The sequence below is a fragment of the Catharus ustulatus genome, chromosome 1, assembly GCF_009819885.2.
Source record: "Catharus ustulatus isolate bCatUst1 chromosome 1, bCatUst1.pri.v2, whole genome shotgun sequence".
In the NCBI taxonomy this organism is placed as follows: Eukaryota; Metazoa; Chordata; class Aves; order Passeriformes; family Turdidae; genus Catharus; species Catharus ustulatus.
This window is the reverse complement of record NC_046221.1, coordinates 139,167,352-139,187,551: the sequence shown is the minus strand read 5'-3', so window position 1 is coordinate 139,187,551 and position 20,200 is coordinate 139,167,352. Positions and strand designations below refer to the sequence as shown.

The 20,200-nt window shown below is 34.2% G+C and overlaps 1 protein-coding gene across 5 annotated transcripts in view; it reads right to left on the bottom strand.

The window, feature by feature from the left end:
• The window catches only part of VPS13B (vacuolar protein sorting 13 homolog B), a 427,554-nt gene that overhangs the window by 372,143 nt on the left and 35,211 nt on the right, over positions 1–20,200 (bottom strand). For 4 of the 5 annotated variants that reach the window (XM_033079391.2, XM_033079426.2, XM_033079408.2 and 1 more), the window contains exons 4-11: positions 18,610–18,733; positions 14,382–14,549; positions 13,070–13,251; positions 10,086–10,260; positions 6,000–6,265; positions 3,286–3,381; positions 2,828–2,950; positions 600–737 (exon numbers count right to left, since the gene is read on the bottom strand). In XM_033079391.2, the coding sequence (XP_032935282.1) occupies positions 600–737; positions 2,828–2,950; positions 3,286–3,381; positions 6,000–6,265; positions 10,086–10,260; positions 13,070–13,251; positions 14,382–14,549; positions 18,610–18,733 (1,272 nt within the window). The remainder of the gene's footprint in view (positions 1–599; positions 738–2,827; positions 2,951–3,285; positions 3,382–5,999; positions 6,266–10,085; positions 10,261–13,069; positions 13,252–14,381; positions 14,550–18,609; positions 18,734–20,200) is intronic. The other variant, XM_033079417.2, reaches the window with a different exon arrangement.

Below are 20,200 nucleotides of genomic sequence, written 5' to 3'. Positions count from 1 at the left end.
AACCAAACTTTAATAATGGCAGACAACCAGGGAATAAAGTTTTACTGCACAATTTACATCAACAGAGACGAGAGGTGACTGAAAATTTGTCTCCACAAAAGGCAGAATTAGCAAAATTTTCTCTAAGTAGGCAAATATAGAACACAAACAATAAAATTAATACTGTCCAAATCTGACAGCACTTCTTAGTTTGAAGACCATAGACTACTTACTGTTTGGGTTTAAAATACACGCTGGTAAAGCTTGACTTTTGCTAGTATTCTTTCATATGTCTCTCTTCCTCTTAAAATGTTCTGTGGTTACTGCTTTTGGAAACTATGACATTAATTCAGTTTTTGGGGCAGGAGGGGAATTTGAGGTTTCTTTTGGACATGTTTTTTCAGTTTGGCTCTTTTTTTGGCTTGGCTTTTGTGGGTATCTTTTTAACACAAACAGATTTACTTTTTTTTTTTTTTTAGCCAGCTGCAAAGTAAGATTCAGTAAAATGTGTAAAAGCAAAGAGAATTCAGTCCTCTAATAGTACACAGATCTAAATAATTCTAAGAAATCCATTCAAGAGCATTGGAAATATTTTAATAAGAAAAATGCAATTCTCTGACCTTATGATGAGCTGCATCCAATATAAATTCTGCACGAATATTGTTATTTTCTGGACTTCTATAATCAAACAGTGAATTGGTAAGGTATGTCATTCCTTTCACGCTCAAATTTTCTCCACAATTAAAGAAGCATGCCTCCTTCACAAGGCAGTAGAAAGAGAGGCAGGGGAAGGAAAAAAAATCAAGCCAAGTTAATAGAGCAATTTCAATTATGTCATAACACAAATATGACACACACAGAGTAGTAACCCCCAAAAGCATATTTCATTATGAATGAAGATGAAACAATGAAAATAATTTCATTTGTATAACACAAGTTCCTGTCCACTCCTCCTCCATTTTTAACTCAATAAAAACTGCCTGAACCAATGAATATTATACAACTCATGATACAGAACATATTAGTTGCATTTTAACAGCAAATAACCTCAGATCACCATTGCTCCAAACCTTGCCCCAGTCCTATTCACTATACACAAACTTGTCATTGCATGCTCCATTTCTGGGTGCCCAATCCTTTCAGATGCTGCATCCATCCTCTTCAAGGCAAGCAGTTATTTCAACGTATGACCCCTTTGCTATCAGTCTTCATTCATCTAGATTTTAACATGCCTTCTCACAGACTTCTATCCTTCTAAAATCAATACAAGTTTCCTAATAAGAGTTATTAATCCAAAGTGTTACTTAGGAGATTTATTTTTTTCCAAATCTCCATTCTCACAGGCAGAGCCAGAACCTTTATGAAAGGACCAAGGCCACAACCACAGCAGTACACAGATAAGAGGCAAGTAATATCATCATCACTGTCGTCAAGCAGATACTTTCCTAAATTCCTGGAGTAGAGAATGGCAGAAGAATGAGTAAGAATCAAATTCCTAATGTCCCTTTTTAACTAACCTATAGGAATTCTCAGTTGGTCAGAGCATGATGATAATAATGCCACAGTTGTGGGGTCAATCTCTCTAAGGGCTATTTGCTTAGAGCTGGACTTGATGTTTTTTCTGGGTCCATTCCAACACAGACTATTTTATGATTCTGTGAAATTCTTTTGCTCACCCACCCACCCACCTCAGTCTGAAAATAAAATCAATTCTCTCAAGATTTTATACCTGACAATCTCAGTTGTCAGAGACAAGGTGGTTTTCCACCCTCACATCCCCAGCCACATCTGTCTTGTCCTTAACAAGGCCAGCACAGCATATTTATAGCTGGTTCATCCTTGCCCCCGCCTAGTCTCTCCTTCTGGAAAAGTCTCTGTGTATCCATTGCAGCACACCAGTGATGTACTGTGTCCCACTGCATCCCTAAAATCCCAACAATGTCATAGTCAAGAGTTGTGTAAGGCAATTTTCTCATTTTCTGCTCTGCACAAACACCTGAAATAGATGCCAAGCCATGATGCTCTCACAGGGGAAAGATAAGAAGCTGCCCAAACATATCTATCATAATACAATATACCATTTCCCAGATTAGGAGATACTTGACATAAATATAGACACTTGGTATTTTCTTTCATATTCTTAATTTTTCTCTTAAAAATACTTTCCAAGGCTTTACAGAGTACGAACATCAAGTTATCAGGTTTCTTCTTGGCTGTATTATTTGTTTTTATTTAAACATAGATATCAGTTGCTGTTCTCCAATACTTTAAGGCACTACTCTATTTACACTGCAAATGAAAACCATTACTGAATTTACACTTCATTAAGTATTTTCAAAATAGTTCATAATGATACCTGATTTTGTCTTAAGCAATTGAAGATTTCCATCTATTTAAAATACAAAAATTAATACTGCCTAACTCCTTCACTTCATACTGCTGTCAATCTTACTGAAGAGTGAGGTAAGACATTCAGTATTTGCACTACATTTCTATTATCTTCAGCATACAGTGTTTCTGCTTTTTTGCCTTCCAGTCTTTGGTTGATTTAAGTACTTCCAAAGATTTTCAAATGTATTTTAATTTGTTATACAAAATCAAAATATGCCAACAAAGACAACAATGGGTTATTGTCCAAAAAGAAAAAAAGTCTTATGTTCTGCCTCTTCTCAATCTGAGATATTCATCTTTTCAACTCTAAGGAATGAACACTGAGTTCTATATCACAGTAACATCCAAAAGTCACAATTGGTAACAGCAGTCTTTTCAATTTTCGCAATCAGATATTTTAATAAAGGATAACAAAATTGCTTATTCAGCAAACTAACTGATACTTCAACATACTCACTTCATCATTCCTATTCATATTCTCTTCAAAATCTTTAATTCCCATAATTCCTTTAAGGCACATAGCTTGGCAACCAACAAAACCAATTTGGCAATCAAAAAAAAGTTCACCTTTCATAAGGACCTAGTGAAGAAAAAGAAAAAAAAGTGATATATTTTTAAGCCTTCCTCTCCACAAGAAATAGAGAAGATGGACAAAAATGAAGCAAAATATGCTTCGTTTATATGTTTAGAACTTTAATAAATAGCAATTATACAGGGAAAGGAAGGGATTACTATAGTGTTTGGCCACTAAAGCACAGAAGTTTACAGAGTTAATATCTACATGATTATTACAATAAACACATCAAATATGACAGAATGAAAGATCAGCAATTAAATAATTAAAAAACATTTTACTGGCAACTATTTGCTACATTACTTAAAATGTATAAAAAAGCCCTGTCAATGTAAAATTACCTCAACTGTTGTTCCTTCTTGTTCCCAGCAAATAACTTCCTTGGATTTTACTTTCTGAGGGCTGTAATAACTACTTTCAGCTTGCATTTCAGTGAGCTACAGAACAATAGGATAAACACCTTATAAAAGCCAACATTATTATTAAACAACACTATGGTCATTAATGCACAGAACTGATAAAGACAAAGTAAACTATGGGCAAAAATACATTAACTGTCAGGAAACAGGTGCAATTAAACAGCTGTAGCACATTATCCATATCAAAATGCCTCATATTCAACTTCTGTTTGAAATATGCTATAACAGAATGTTTAAAATCCACTATAGTATTTTCAGTTGGCTTATCTAAAGAGAAACTGCGTGAAAAGATGAAACATACACACAGCTGCATTATTAATAACAAATGAGCTTATAAACTGCTGTAAAAATCCATTAATACTTTATTTATTCTTCCCAGAAAATAAGTCAACATCATTATAATATTATAGACACATTTTGATTACAACCATACGCATTCTTGTTTCATATCATGGCAATCAAGAGCAACATGCATTTATATTTCTTGCATGATTTTGATATAAAAATTCAAAATGGGAAAACATGCACAAAAACAAGCGCATAACCTACAGATAAGAAAAACAAGAAAAAAGCCACACTATATTGAATATATTATATTTGGTGTGAAAAAATGCAAGTTAGTTTATAGTAGACAGCTTAAATACCTCAAATTCTAATTTTTTTTGAAAGATTATCTACACACATTCCTTATTTTCAAGACTGGATACACATGGATGCTGTTTCAATTTAAAATTTTCTAATCCAAATGTCCAAGAAAATTGGATGAAAAAAAATCACTGATCACCCTTCACCTGTGTGCAATTATTGCAGAGGAAAGGCAATTAATTGATTAAAAGAACTCAGAAATTACAAGAATAGTTTTCACCATTATTAGAAAAGGGTACATTTAATTTGGCATGATTTTTAGCTGGAATGATATCAACTCTTCAAAATGTTAATGCAGAAACTTGACCTTATTTTTTAACCAAAATATGAACCACAAATTAATTCCATACACTCTTCGCATGCAAGCAGAACAATGAATACTGTTTTTCTCCTGTCACCATATTAGCATCATACATCACTTCACATTCAAAATCTTTAGAATGCAAAATGTCACATTTTGAGTAGTTTTTAATCACTTCCTAATACAAAATGCGTGAACTTGCAAATGAAGGATTAGGAAAACCCTCTCTAGCAAAACACATGTTCAAAAAAGAAGTTCATATTATTTTTAATGAGTTTTCTTGTATAAGGAACAAGAGCAAAAAATTACTACTGTATGACAGTGTAAAAGAAGATGCTGAGCCATGACAAATGAGAAATTTAAGCTTTGGTGGCTTGTTCATGTTTCAAGTGGTGTCCCAGGGATACAATTAATGGAGAGAAAAAAAATTGCATTATTTATTTTTAGCCTTTTTTAGTGAGGCCTGAAGCAGATTGACACAAAAGAACATGACTGTACGCTTGAATGCTGTTGATAGCCACAAATTTTGCAACCAAATTTTTCAGGAGGTTGAAGACCCAGAACATCAACACCCCCACAAAATATCTACAGCTTCCAAAGCCACTTGTCTCACTCCTTCTGACAGTTGCTGAGCAGCTAAATGCCCTTCTACAACACCAAACAGAAAGAGCTAAATGAGGCATAAAGCCCTATGGAACATCCTTGAGTACAGATATCAAGCCAAACAGGTAAGAAAGGGACAGGGTGCTCCTGATGGTATTGGATATACGTAATCAGGCACATAATTTTTGCATGAGAGTTTTGCAAGACAAAGTCTTGCAGTTCATCTGAAACGCTCAAACTCCTGAAAATCACCTTAAATTACTCCGTGGTAAAGTTCTGACCTTGATTTAATACATGCTTACTTGTACAGCCAAGAATCACTTTGTGTAGTTTTGCAGATGGAATTGCTTGCAAATAGCTTGATATGTTACAAGTATTCTGCTAATTCAATACCTTAATTTCTAATTTCTGTCAGTACATCTCAATATCTTAGTCAGACTCTTAATATTCCCTTCTTCAAGCTTACAAAGTATTAGAGAAGCCCAGCAACAATTTCCAGCTTTGCTTAGAGCTAATACTTAAATCTTTCTCTATATACACAATTTATAGCTCAGCCTATGCATACATTATTTATCCTTTTATCTTTCAATAAATTTCAACCTACAGAAAATTAATTCAACACTATCAAGTTAAACTCATATTTTCACATACAACAGCCCAAAAAAAGAGACTCTAAAAATTTCTCCAATCCTAGCTCTAAGCTAAAGAGATTTTTATAAAGAAATATGTATTTGTATAAACATTAGATGGATAGAATACTGCAGTGAACATTCACAGAAAGCCTTCAGGCTTATTTTCCCCACAAAAAATACTAATCTAAGTACATTAAGTAGTTTCCTTTGAACATTATAAATTAACACAAATTCTAGCTCAAATGACCAAGCCAACTCACGTTGCCATTATCAGTCCAGTGTAATGGAAGACGAATTTTTAACATTCACATTTCTTGTTATTCATAAATTTAATACTCCCCTCACAATACCAACAATATTTGTCTTGAATCAAACAGTATATGAATGCTCAGAAAATCTTTATGCACTTCCTCAACAAACCTAACGAACCCTTTATGACACAGAGAAATATTTACCTTAAAAGTCACTGTTGCCTTTGTACAGTAAAACCCAACTGAAATAATAGGATCTTTGAGGGACTGAGACTTCTGCTGTTCTGCTGTTCCATCATCAATTCCACCAGAATCACTCTCTTCATCATCATAACTCACAATAGCAGGAACAAAAGACCAAGCCCAAGAAACCCATCCTTGTTGCTGGTCATCATCTTGATGCAAATAAGGATCTTGACTAATGTACTGCGCAGGATACTGCATTACTGAGCTTGCTTCCTCTTCTGTGCCTTTTGAAACAAAATCAGAGTTAAATTTCATATAAACCATACTTAAAAATTTATTTATTAAACTCAAATTTATGGTATGTGAAATTTATCTTGGACAGTATTCCACACTGCATTTGTTGATACTTGGCTTATAATCACAGAAAGTCAGTACAAATTTTACATTACCGAAAATGAGTTTTCAAACATTTCTTTGGTTCATCAACATTTTCTTCCAAAAAGTATTAAGGGTCTTTGTCAGTTTTAGCACCACGTCTGCAGTGAGGCCAGAATTTGCCATCTATACCGCAAGCTTTCAAAACTGCTTCCATTAAAGACCTTCTAAAGCTGTAAAATTAAACCTTACTAAATAATTATATTATGATCATCTTAGAGTTTTCAATTTTTAAATTAAATTTAAAAGTACTTCAGTTGCAACAGTCTAACGCAAAAAGTGTAAACACAGCAGATATCCGAAACTTAAGGTTGCAGATCTCCTTTGTTTAAAACTAAGCTTTTCAAATATTCAGATATACAAGTTTATCTGTGGTCAAAAAAACCTGGTATCCATCTGTGAGTCAAAAGTCAAAATGTTGGTTGTCTATGAAAATCATTAGAGACAGCATGCAGAGCAAAGCAAGAACTTCCCTAAAGATTCAAGTCTAAGGCACATGATCCTAACAGGTAGGTAATGTATTACATATACAAAGAGCACAAATAGATTTTACCTGGTTTCATCACCACTCTAATGGGACTCAGGAGGGTTAGTAAATACTGCAGAATTACTATAGGTAGTACAGGATGAAGTACTGCTCCTGAAGGTGAACGTTATGTTTAATGAATCATTTAACTGAGAAGAGAAATAGGCATATTCCAATTCTATTTACTATTTTGAAACTCAGAGATCCCATTCTTAGAAGTTTTAGACCTCTTACTCTTCAGTCTAATTCTAGCTAGTCTTTATCCTTTTATTCTATTTATACTTGCATAACGGAAGAAAGAGGAGTAAAAAACACTCATGTGAATTCTCTGCATGTGCTTAAAAGGCAAGGGCACCTCCTCCCACCAAGGCAGCAAAAGTTTCCTTTTCTGCTCTCTTCACACAAGTCTCAAGGATCAGATCTAAATCCAGAGCAAATCTTGAAACACAGCAAATACAGAAAAGGTGCACATAAAATCTTGGAAAAAGCCAAGAGGAAGAACTGTCAGCTACAGAAGGAAAAACACTGATACAGAGCATGACTCAAGTAGTTTAGCATAGACTGCTGTTGGCAAGCACAAAAGAAATGGTGGAACGTCTGGGAAAAACTGGAAAAAAGGTGGAACTGTAGAACCTGGGTCATGAATGACAGTTGGTCTACCTGCCCATAAAATTCAGCCATCATTTAGCATACCCCTTTTTGAAGTACACAAAGACAACAGTAGAACATGCCAAATTATAATTTGGATTATAATTTTTAATATTTTCAAAAACATTAAAATATGCACCATTTCATCCTAGCTCCTCTAGTTACATAATGTGAGACAGAAAATTGAAAGAGGAAGATTTATCTCTTTTCTATCACTAAATTAAAACTACTACAGCCACTATATAATCACCAAACTTCAGAAGAAATGCATATCAGCCTGATAAACACTACATAATATCCTCGAAACACTACAAACCTAAATACAATGTAAATTCATTGATAAAAAAAGGAATATAGGATGGGGAGTATGCACTTGGGAAACAAAGTCTCTTTGCTTTCAGCTAACTACACTAACCACTTCATCACCTGGAAACATATAGGATAGTGAAACAGTGACAAAATCCCTGTTTTACATATATGAGTTTGTTAAAGGACAAAATGTTTCCCTGCATCAGGTTTCTAAAGCCATTTTTCTCTAGCCACTCACAGCAAATTCACATTGGAGCAATCCTGCTCTATAATGCAGGGCAGCATTTCCAGTTGAGAAATACATTTTCTATATACTACAAGATTGCAGTGTGAGTGCATCTCACTGCTTGCATGTTCAAATCAAGCTGACCTTCAGAAATTTACTTTCTTTTAAAGGGTTTGAGATATTTATCTGTAATAGGAGTCTGGAAACCGGCATCTCTGAACATAAATCTGGAATTAACTCAGTAGAAAATTACTCTCTTGGTATTTATTTATTTATTGATTTCTCTGTCTGTATTCAGTTTTCAACCAGGTATAGGTGAACCAGTGTAGCCTGTAGCTACATGAATTCAGCACTAGCACTAGAGGAAGAAGGAAGGAATGCATCCCTGCTGGCAATAGCATGAATTTTCATCTCACTGAATCAGCCACTAAACTAACTGCATGAGTAAAATTTAGCACATACTTCCAGGACAGAGATGTAGATGCTCATTTTTGTGTCATTAAATAACACAGACATTAAAATTAATTTTCTTATTCACAATCTGTCAGCTATAAATCAAAGAAGCTACTACAAACTCACAACTAAGACACTGGAAACAAGCATGAAATGGTTTGACCATTTTAGCCTCTGTGTGGCAAAATATCTTGCAGTAAAGATATAAATAAACCGCCTTCTAAAACGGCCTCTACATCTTCTCCTTGGTCATGCAACAATTGCCATCTGTCTTGTGTTCTGAAGGAGATTGTTCTGTCAAATACATATGATCATATCATTAACTACAATTACAATGTTAGACCACAGCATGGTTGAATAAATTGTGTAGGAACTCACAGATTCCTTTTGCAATCCTAGTCTATTTGCTGACCCTTCTAAAAATTCCTGTGTACAATGCTGTGAAGTTATAGTATTTTTTTTAGATGGCTGTTTTATGAAAAGTTAGGAAGTCATATTCACAGTTGTTCAAAAGAATGCAAATGGGACTGAACAATAGCAATTGCAATTCAACCTTCCTGAAAACATACATTAAAAATAGGGATGACAAGATGGACTGACAAAGATTTTACACATATATGGATGCAAGAATCTCAAATTTAATTATAGATGCAAAAGAGACTCTTCCTGTTCCCCCAGATCCAAATCCAATCTTGGAAAGATAACAAAAACTTTTGTCGTGAGGAGACTAAAATTAAAATACAAATTTCTAAATAAATTCACAAATCATAGAACGTGTTGAATTGGAAGAGAAGCACAAGGATCATCAAGTCCAACTCCAGCCCCGCACAGAATCACCCAAAAGTCACCCCATGTGCCTGGGAAGAAGCAGATGGGAAGCAATCACACAAATGTAAAAGAAAATTCACCCCTCATCAGTGCAATGCTCCTGTAAAGATCCTATCGTAGCAAGTTACCACAAAAGATCATACAGAAGGAAGAATACACATTATACGAAAATAAAAAGCAGCTGAGACCAGACAAGGTAAAAGGACAGAACTGTGGGAAACAGTGTAAAGTGATACCTCCTTGCTTAGAACAAGTTCTGATAGATCTATTCTCAATGATCATTTTCAAAGAGATTAAGAAGCACACTTTGGCTTTTCTCTTATTTAGTTCAGATGTGGCTGCTGCCAGTTTCAAACTTGCTTATGGAAAGATGCCTTGCTGCACGATAAACTGACAGATAAATCCAAAGTACCTTATGGTGTCAACTCCCAAAATGGTTTTCTTAGATAACATTTAACTGTTGCTGTTCTATCTTAGTTAAGACCATCAGAATTCCTTATAGAACATAACATTAAACATGTTAAAGCACTGTATCCTTACCCAGCACAACGAATTGCCCCTAGCAAACTGCAGACTGACAAGATACTTGGTCTGAATTAGACTTGGATATTCCCATTTGCAAAAAGCAAAGAAATTATTTTTTTAACATTTCTTCTTAAAAATTAAAATCTGTACTTACCTGCGATATTTCCCAACATATCTTTAGTGTGGCAAATCAAATCTTCACTCTCCCCATCTTTGAAGTTACCTATTTCTCCATAATACAGAGCAATCCCAAGCTGCATTATACGTATAAACATAGGAAGCTGCTGATCAGAGATTGAAAGTTTCAAACTTTCAACTAATGTGTGAATCTATAATGTGAAAAGAGAATAAAAACAAATTATAAAAAAGCTCTGTCATCAGTAAAGCCCACTTTTAAACCATACAACTCTACATTCACTTAGTATGGGTATTTTATTTCCAAAAATGATATTTGCAATACAACAGAAGGCAAATGGCTGCAAACAATGACTACCAAAAACATTCACTTGGGTTGTCACACAAGAGACCATTTATATATTTGTTTTTTGAAGTCATGGCTGAAGAACTTTCTCAAGTATAAATGATGTAAGAGCATCTAATTAAACTTTTATTTTCATTATAGTTTCTTTAAAATCTCTGAATGTTTTTGATAACCTATATATCTAGATAGTACAGCTAGATAAACTCTAGATATACTGGTTTTAAAATACAAGGTTCTTCATTTTGATTCTTTCCCACTCCAAACATTGTTCCAAGTAGCCAAAGAATGGGTGGAAGAATTAATGCCAACTGAAGTGCAGAAAACTGGCTCCTCTGAATATTTGGTTTCAAACATGGAGTTAAGGCATTTTTCTCTAAATGAAAGAAAGATTTGCAAAGACTAAAATTGTTGTGATGAAAACTTACCCTTCTTTAATAATTTTAGCTGCAAAATAGGCAAATACTTCTAAATATTTCGAGTGTGCAATCATTTTATAAAGGCAAAGCCAAACAAGATAAGAAAGGCACCTTTCATTAAGTAAGAGCTGCATAAAATGAAATTATTGTATCAAAATAACTGTCTAACACTAGACATATTTTCAACTCCATGTCCAGTTTCTAAATGTCAAGGTAAAAAATAATGGAAATTAAAAGTAATTACATATCAGCATTGGTCTTAAGGGAATTTAATTCAAAATCCATGAAAAACTACTTTGCAAACAGTATAGTACATCCATGGTAAATAATGTTATAGTGGTAAAATCAGTATGTGTATGAATGTATGCTAATACTTTCATATGTGCAAATTAATGAAGTCTTAGCCTGAGTTATAGAGAATGAGTAATAATATTATATCAGCTATTTACACAGACAAGATGAAATATGTCAGGTGTCAGAATTATGCTATTTTTTTAAATTCTCTGGAAGAAAAAAGCATGTAAATTCCTAAGATACATTTTGGAAATTAAAAATTAATCCTTGCACACCAATTTTTCAAGATCAGTTGATTTAAAATTGTTAGTAGCAAACCTTTTCTGTGCAGAGGAACAACAAGATGGATAAGGAGTAAATAATGTCTTGAGATACGGAAGGGAAAAAAAAGGATTGCTTTGCCAGAAGCCTTTTTAAAGGCACACAAAGAGCATACATCTTAGTGGAGGAACTAGGAACACTGGAGGCAATGAAGATAATTTTACAGTGGATTCACTGAAATTACATACACTCCAGGACTTCTTGGATTATACTGTTCTTATACTGGCAGTGGAACTCAGTTACCCCTCAGAAGATTGACTCATCTCCCTAAGACTGGAGGAAAATCATTGTCTTCTTGTTGAGTTAGCTTCCAATATAGTGTTAACATAGAGAGTGGATTCTGATGATTGACAGGTTAGACAAATGTCAGTATTGCTACAAATAGGTAGACACAGGACTCACATCCCCCCCAGTCCATATCAGCTCATCTGCCTCATGGTTGCCTAATTCCATGATGAATTTTACAAGAACAGCAACAAAAAGCTTACAACTCTAATCATTTCACATATTTTGTCACCTCCACTCACGTGTATTATTTTCATGCTAAAACTAAAAGTAGGAGCTTAGTGTTCCCAGTTCAAAAGCATACAAAAACATATCCAAGCATTTAAGAACCTCCTCCTTTGAGAAGTTTTTAACTCCATTAAAACTTGCTAAGATTAGTTTAGTCAAAACTTAGCAATGGACAGAGTAATCAAAATTATGAAAGATATTAAAGTGTACTAGCCCTTATAAAGAAACCAAAAACGGTTTGGTCTTGGAAACTTTCTTTCAAGTCATAAAATCAGACATGCTTACATAAATTAGTAACACCTAGTATTGAAGTTCACATTAGCAAAAACTTCACAGATTTGGAGAGAAAGATGGAGTACTGCTGGCTTTTGTTTTGAGCTGGAAAACCACCATCCATGAGTAACCAACCCTTCAGAGTGCAGAAGCTACAGCAATATAATTTGCAGCAGAAGCTTTTAGGAAGGTTTTAGCATCAGCAAATTACATTTAATCCCATTAATGAAGTTGTTCTATTTATTCATAACAGTTCGTTTTGCTTCAATCCTACAAAGAAATAGCTATTTCATATCATTAGCTAAATATTTTAGGCAGTCTCTAAAAAACTGCATCCTGATGACCCATAGAGCACAATAACAATAATAATAATACTAATATTGCACCCCTGCTCACTAGAAACTGAGTTTGCTTGCTAATCCATCTCACGTGGTTCACTGCAGTGTGTTAATACACTGATGTTTCTTGTTACACATGACAATTGGAGTTACATTTGAAACAGTAAGTAAAAAAAAATCCTTTCCATCTTATTGCAGATACCCTGAAGTACACTACTGGAGGTTTTTTTAATAGATTATTTGCAGACTTTCTTTCCCCCTTACAATTATGGGGTTTTTCTAAACTCCATGAAAAAATGAAAATATTAGAGAGCATAACTTCCTTACTTATGTGCTGTTTCTGTACATTAACAGCATCATATGAACAAAACACAATTTAGAAATTCCTTTAGCAAAACACAACAGTACAAGCTTTTTATTTCACTTAAAATTTTAAAGGATATTTTGAAAAGCCTCAAAACTTCACAAGCAAGTAGTAAAAGTAATTATTTTGGATACCTACTTTAATGATTGATGGCATTTTGGAGTTGAGGTTATCATAAGTAAAATGCAGACGAGTCCGAAAGGAACATTTGTACAGCAGAGGTTCCTGGTAAAATTCAATTTTACCACTAGCATTTCTCTTATCCAGACATACTGTGCAGTCAGAAAAGTTGATCATCTTCCTTAGTACAAGATCAGTGGCTTTTAAAAGAAGTGCATAGGTTAAAAAAATATATTGCATATGAAAAGTAAGTTGTGCATACAGGTTCTTAACCAGAAGAAAGTAATACAAGATAGTTTTTTAGCTATTACTTAAATCAGCAGCAAAATACTTGCTTATGTGACTGAAGAGAATGATTTTTTCAAACTTTTCTGCTGAATGCATAGAAGTGAGGACAAATTAGTTACACCCAATTAAAATTTTCACCCTGTCTGCTGTAGCTTAGCTCTTTTTATAAAAGGGTACTGTTTCATGTGGAAGCATACAGTAACTATCATTCTCATTATTCTCACAGAAATAATTTTGCACATTATCCCCCAAAGTTTTCTTTCGAACCTTCCCAAAAAGTTAAGAGTTTTTATAGCTATTAACATGAAATACATTTTGTGATTTTGTCATATTAGTTTGTAATTATTTTAGCCAGAAAAAAAAACAGGTTCAGGAAAACATTAATTGAATTCATCACTACCTGAAATCTTCTGTGTGATCTTAGCACAGATACTGTGCCCCAGTTCCACCTCTAGCCAAAGTAAGAGCATCTAAACTTAAAGGTGAACATTGGCCATTCAAGGACTGAAACATTCAAATACTGAGGACCAAGACAAAGAGGCAGAAGTTGGGAGCTTTTTTCCCCTGAAAATATGAAGTGAAATGAATCATGTCTTGCAACTAGTATGCTGTGCTCACTACTGTGAGCACATTTTACTGCCTCTCCTGGCAGCCTGTTCAGTGTTTTAAGACCATCACAAACCAGTGCAATGGAATTCCTTAATGTGCTACTGCTCACTCACAATATTTGCCTAAGCACTCACTGCCAGTAGCAAGTATTAATTCAAATACTATCACAGGATGGAAAGTGTAAGCAGAGGACAACACATCTTGTATGATTATCTGTAATCATACAAGGATGCAGTAACAATCGACCTGTATTATCACAGTTGGCTCATCAGAATTAAGGTAAGGATAAGAGAAAAAACTGCTTGGAAATCAAAACAGATATAAATTATCTTACTTCTGATAAAAAGAACCACTTTTATGAGACTTACAAATTTCTGTATGAATTTAAGAGTTCCTCCACACTGATATGTAAAACCGAAAAGTATCTACTCACCAGAGATGTCCATAAATGCTCGATCCCAAAACTCATCCACTGTATAGCATTCTGCAGAAGTGATATTCACTGAGAGAACAATATCATCCTCCACATACTTTAATATGAGATTGTTGATCACAATGTTGACATTGTTTACAACACGCCTAATCAAACTCTGAACATAACCTATAAAATATAACGAATTATTGAGAATGATAAAGACATGAAAATTAATTTATTTAGTAAAAAAAACATTCCAATATTTCAATATATTCATTATTTTCAACTTGCACTCTTTTCAAAAAATAAAAATTTAAACAAACTATGTATCATTGTACTTTCTTTACCCAAAAAATAACGACTTAACACTCTTTAATATTCTGTGTAGTGGTTAAGTCAATAATCATCCTAGAAATGTAAGATGCCATTAAAAAGTTGCTGAAAACTATGAATACAATAGAGCATATGAAACTAATCAACATTCAAACTTACTAAGAAAACAGAACACTATGGATTACTTGTAGACAAAGAACTTTAACAATTACTTTTTTACTTAAGAGATATGTAGAAATAGGTTTGGAAAAGTGAACGCCAGCTGCTAGGTTACTTTTCAAGTGTGCATATATTATGCCTAGGTGCTCCCTCAGTTTTTTTACAATTTAACTAAGCATTAACACACCTGGTAGTTGCTCATTCTAAGACCTAATATATCCACATCTTGTTCAGTAAGACCCCTGTGAGGTATATCAAAACCAATTTCTGTCAACAACCCAAATAGTAAGCACCTGCACTGAAGTCTGTTGGGAACAAATCCATTTATGTGCTTTTTAGATGTAACGTTACTGGAAAAATCATCTCACCTGGGAATTCTCAATATGTGGCAAACATTCCTATTTTAACAATACCGTAAAGAAATTAAATACTACCCATATTCATGTCTTTCATGAGTACTGAACCTAACTGAGGACCCAACTCACTTGCTTTAAGCAAGCCTCAAAATTTCTCTGTTTTCAAATTTATGACATAACACACATTTAAAAATGCATTCAATAGACACTATCAAGTTCCAGTTTCGTGACTATGCTGAAAAAAGCAAGTTAATGATATAAGCTTAAATCCACAGGCTTCAAGAGCAGTTTTCTGAAACTTGCATTAAATAAAACTCACTTATATCAACAACTTTAATTCAACTTAAAAAATGAACATCAAAACATTGTCAGATAACTAGGAAAATACTTAAGTTGCTACTTCCATTCTGCTCTGCTTTTTCTAGGTATTCATCTTTTTCACAGTCACCTATAACTTTTCACTTTAGCATACATGGGAAGCTTTACCGTTACATAAGTAATTTGAGTTCCACACATAAAAATTTACCCAGCTGACATACAACATTTTACCTTTTTTCATGATTCAAAGTCCTCAATGACCACAACAAGGAAATACAGAAACACAGTCAAATTCAATGTTTTCAGACTTCTAACATAATCTTAATTGGTTTTTTTTTTCATATCAATCTAAAACTACTGGAAAATGTGCGGAATAACTTGTTTCTAAGGATTTTCTCTCTGACTCCATCAAACGATAACATTTTTAGTTTAAATGACCTCAGAAAACCAGATGTATTATTTCAATAGTTAAGGGGCATAAGAGACCCATATTCATCACTAGAGTGATGTAAACCAACCTGTACATAAATAGAAGGCAGCACAACACATTCCTTTTCCTAATTTCAGCATAGAAATATTTGTGCAGACTATTTAACTAGCAACTATAAAATTATAACCAGTTACTTCATTATGATTTTAAAGCAAGCTACTAATTTCATTGAAGAAAGTGAAGCTGTCTCTCCACACGTCCAAAGTTTTTTCAGTATTTTGCTTTCAAGAGTGTTTCAAAGTCAATTGAACATACATTTTCCTGCTGTGAATGACAAAAACATTACATCACAGAAGGGAAAAAAAAAAGGCAAGTAGTACTGATAGTTTCCAGAGGTATTCAGGAAAAGAGCAACACCATTTTTATCTGTATGTCTTTTTGGCTGAGTGCATAAAGAGAGGAAGCAGTGTCCTGTCTTCCAAATAAAACATGGGTCACAGATTAGCTAAAAGAATGAAGGTATTTCCAAGCTAGTGGTACAGTATATTGTTGGAAGTATCATACAAAAAACAGTTTCCTGGTGAAGTTTAGTTTCAAATATACTAGAAGCAAATGTCCACATGTGACGAACACCTTTTCAAGAAATTGTAATTCCTACTGTTCAAAACAAAATAATAAAAACATCAGCATGTATAATAAAGGGTTTGTTGTTTTTTTGTGTTTGGGGTTTCTTTTCAAAGGGTTTTGTTTTAAATACAAGGAGGAAAAAGCAGGTAAAGATTACTTATACTCCTGTGATTTCTAAGAATAACACTATGAGCACCTTTGCCACTGAAATATAGGCTTTCTATGGTAAGAGAATAAAACCACCAGAAAATCTGTAGGGTTAAATTCTCTCCTGAGGTGCAACACAAAGTCCACAAGTATGTTTTTTTCCAACTGTCCAGAACCCAGGAGGTTGCACTGTGCCTTAAGTGCTACAAATGCAATTTCAAATCCAACACTCCAAAAATGTTGTGCCTCTACAGTCATAGAATCAGTATCATCAGACTAGACACAGCTAAACCAGTTTAACAGGATCTGTGGTTGCCAAAGCTACATTTTTAGATAAACTTTGCCTATGGAGATTAATCTCCAAGGGCACTCAAACAAAAGGACAAAGAAATCTTAAAAAAAAATACATCACAAACATGATACATGCATTCTCCAAGGACTTAAAAAAATTTAAAAATAAACCTACTAAGCAGATGATTCTACATCTAATAAAATTCAGGATGTGCAAATCAAATCTTAGGACATTTTACTACATAAGACCTCTATACTAAACAGTGTCATTTGTCCACTCAAAACCAAAGCCAAAGCCACCTGTATTTTACAACTTATTAACTTACAACAATTAATAAAACTGTATTGATACAATTTTGCCACAAAGAGATAACTTTTAAAAGTCCTGGAAATATCAGAGAAGGAAACACATTGATACAATTTTTGGGTAGCCTTTGACCTTTGTTGTTTGCAGATGTGACCCAAGGAACCGAATTCCACAGAGCTGCCACAGCTGAAGCGCTGTCCATGGTAGGAAATGCAGCCCCTGGAGTTTATTGGTTCACTAAGCTCCAAGAGACACTCCAGCCCTGGCTCCTCAAGTAACCATCTCAAAGCAAGATGACACCATGTAGCACATCATATTACACACAAACTGAATGTCAGTGTTGTCGTTTGTTAACAAAAGACAGCAAGAAAGCCTCACACAAAACTACCATTTTTTTCGCATATCTAAAATTACATGACCCAAGAAGGCAAACTGCAATTCATTCCAGTGCTCTCCAATTTTACTTTTGTGCATGAACCACCTTGCATCCAAACTAAAAGGCAATACTAATCAGATAGACAGTTCCTTAGGCATCTTTATATCATAAAATATCTCTAAGTTCAGCATTCAAATTCCACATTCACATTCAATTTCCATATCGGAAAAAAAAAAAAAGGTGAAAATCTCCACCAATAGATACAGGCGGTAGGTACAGAACTCAATATAAAATATTAATAAAACATTTAAAAGTTTGGGTTTTTCAGCCTGTGAAAGAGAAGTCTCCAGAAAAACCCTATAGTAGCGTTCCAGTATCTAAAGGGAGTCTACAAGAAAGCTGGAGAGGGACTTTTCACAAGGGCATGTACAGATAGGACAAGGGATAATGGTTTTAAACTGAAAGAGGACAGGTTTAGGATTAGTAATAGAAAGAAATTCTTTATTTTGAGGCACTGGAACAGGTTGCCCAGAGAAGTTTTGTTCAAGGCTGGATGAGGCTTTGAGCAACCTGGTTGACTGAAAGGTGTCCCTTCCTATAGCTGGGGGTTGGAACTAGAAGATTTTTATGGTCCCTTCCAATTCAAGTCATTTTATGATTCTATGATGCTAAGTTATGTGAATTTAAGAATTTGATTAAATGGAAAGAAAGGTTATCAGCATTAAACTATATTTCATTTTGATTTGGTTCTATTTTCTAACACACAAGTATTTCACTGACCTTTGTGATCTGTAGGTAGACAATAACATAATAATCTAATTTAAACACTGTGGTCATCTGAATAAACTCCTGTATTTGAGTTAGAGAAAAATACCTAACCAGTTTCTGAAATTATGGATTACCTGGAGGTAAATCAGGGTCAGGAGAAGCCGACTGCTGAACTCGTCGTGATTTTACTGCTGATTTCATGCTTTCTGTGGTACTGCGGTTTGTTGAACTGGAACCACAACTTTCGTGGTCTTCCTGCTAGAGGAAAAGAAAGCAATGAAGTCAACCAAACAGAAAGAAAATAAATGTGGGGAGAATTTAGTAAAGATTCTGTAATTTCTGTTACTGTTTTTCCATCAATTCAATCCTGTACTACAGAAGTCGACACAAAAATAGCTGGAGGACAACATAAAATTAATACTTTCACTAACTTTAGTTTAAAAAAGAAACCTGTCATTTAAATATTTCTTTCAACTGAACATATTTCTTCTAGCTCCATTTCTGCTGAAACATTCCCTCAGAGACAGAGTCCTGCAGATTACCAAAACAAGTATGAGAAACTACCTAACTGTATGAGCTTATATGCCTACTCATGAAACCACCTCAGATGGTTCCAAGATGTCAGACTCACATCCTTCCTAATACCGCTAATTGAAGCTGATTCATAAAGCAAAATATTTTTGCAGACTTCTATAACAGTAAAACATGACCCCAGAAAAGATAAATTAACTGAGGGCACCTGATACTCTGGAGCTTCTATATAGTTCATTCAACATAAGGAATTCAGAAGCAGAAAAATGGCTCATAATTGTAGAATGTGATATAAACCTTTCAAGATGAGATATGCAGACACAAGAAAGCTTTAATCAGCTGAATCTAGGATTTTAAATACACCAATAGTATTCCCATTACATTCCAGAATGACAGTCTAACTACAAGGCTCAAGTGTAAATATTCTTGCAAATGTATTAGAAGAACACGGTAAAGAGGATGCAAACACAGCTTTTGATCCAAGCCAAATTATTTTGATAGACACAATCTCTTACAGAAAAAGTGAAAAATGCTTTCTGGGTCATGCCACTGATCATATCACACAATTTGTTCACAAAAAGAAGCTTTGGGGAACAAATGTCACATAACAGTATGAATTATAATATTCTTAAGCCCTCCTAACACCAAAAGCAAGCAGCTTAAACTGTACTGGGTTTTTGTACAGGACAGATCATGTGTTTCCCCACATGCTGCCTGGTATTTCTAATATTCTCAGAGAAATTACAAAAGGGAATCTTTCCATTAAAAAAAAAATTAATACATACAATGACACCTTTCAAATGCAAGTCTACAACTTCAAAAGCAACTGAAGAAATTATTTTCCTTCCATTTTGTACTTAGAACAAAACAGGGAAATTCTATGAGAAAATGAAAATACCATTTCACTAAGAAAAAAACAAGAAGAGCAATATAATCTTAGTTGGGGAAAAACAAGATTAGGATGTAAGCTTTAACTTATTTGGGGCAATTGCATAAGGTAGACATATTCATGTATTAGAAGACTAGAAGATAGCTTCTAAAAGAAGGATGACTTATCATAAAGGATTTAGATGTTCCAGTTACTAATATAGTACTGAAAAGTAAGCTGTTAGATGTTTTTAATTTATGGTTATTTGGCCATTTCAGTCATAGAGGAAAGTCTCAATCCAGTGCATAAAAACCCTGTAACGTGTT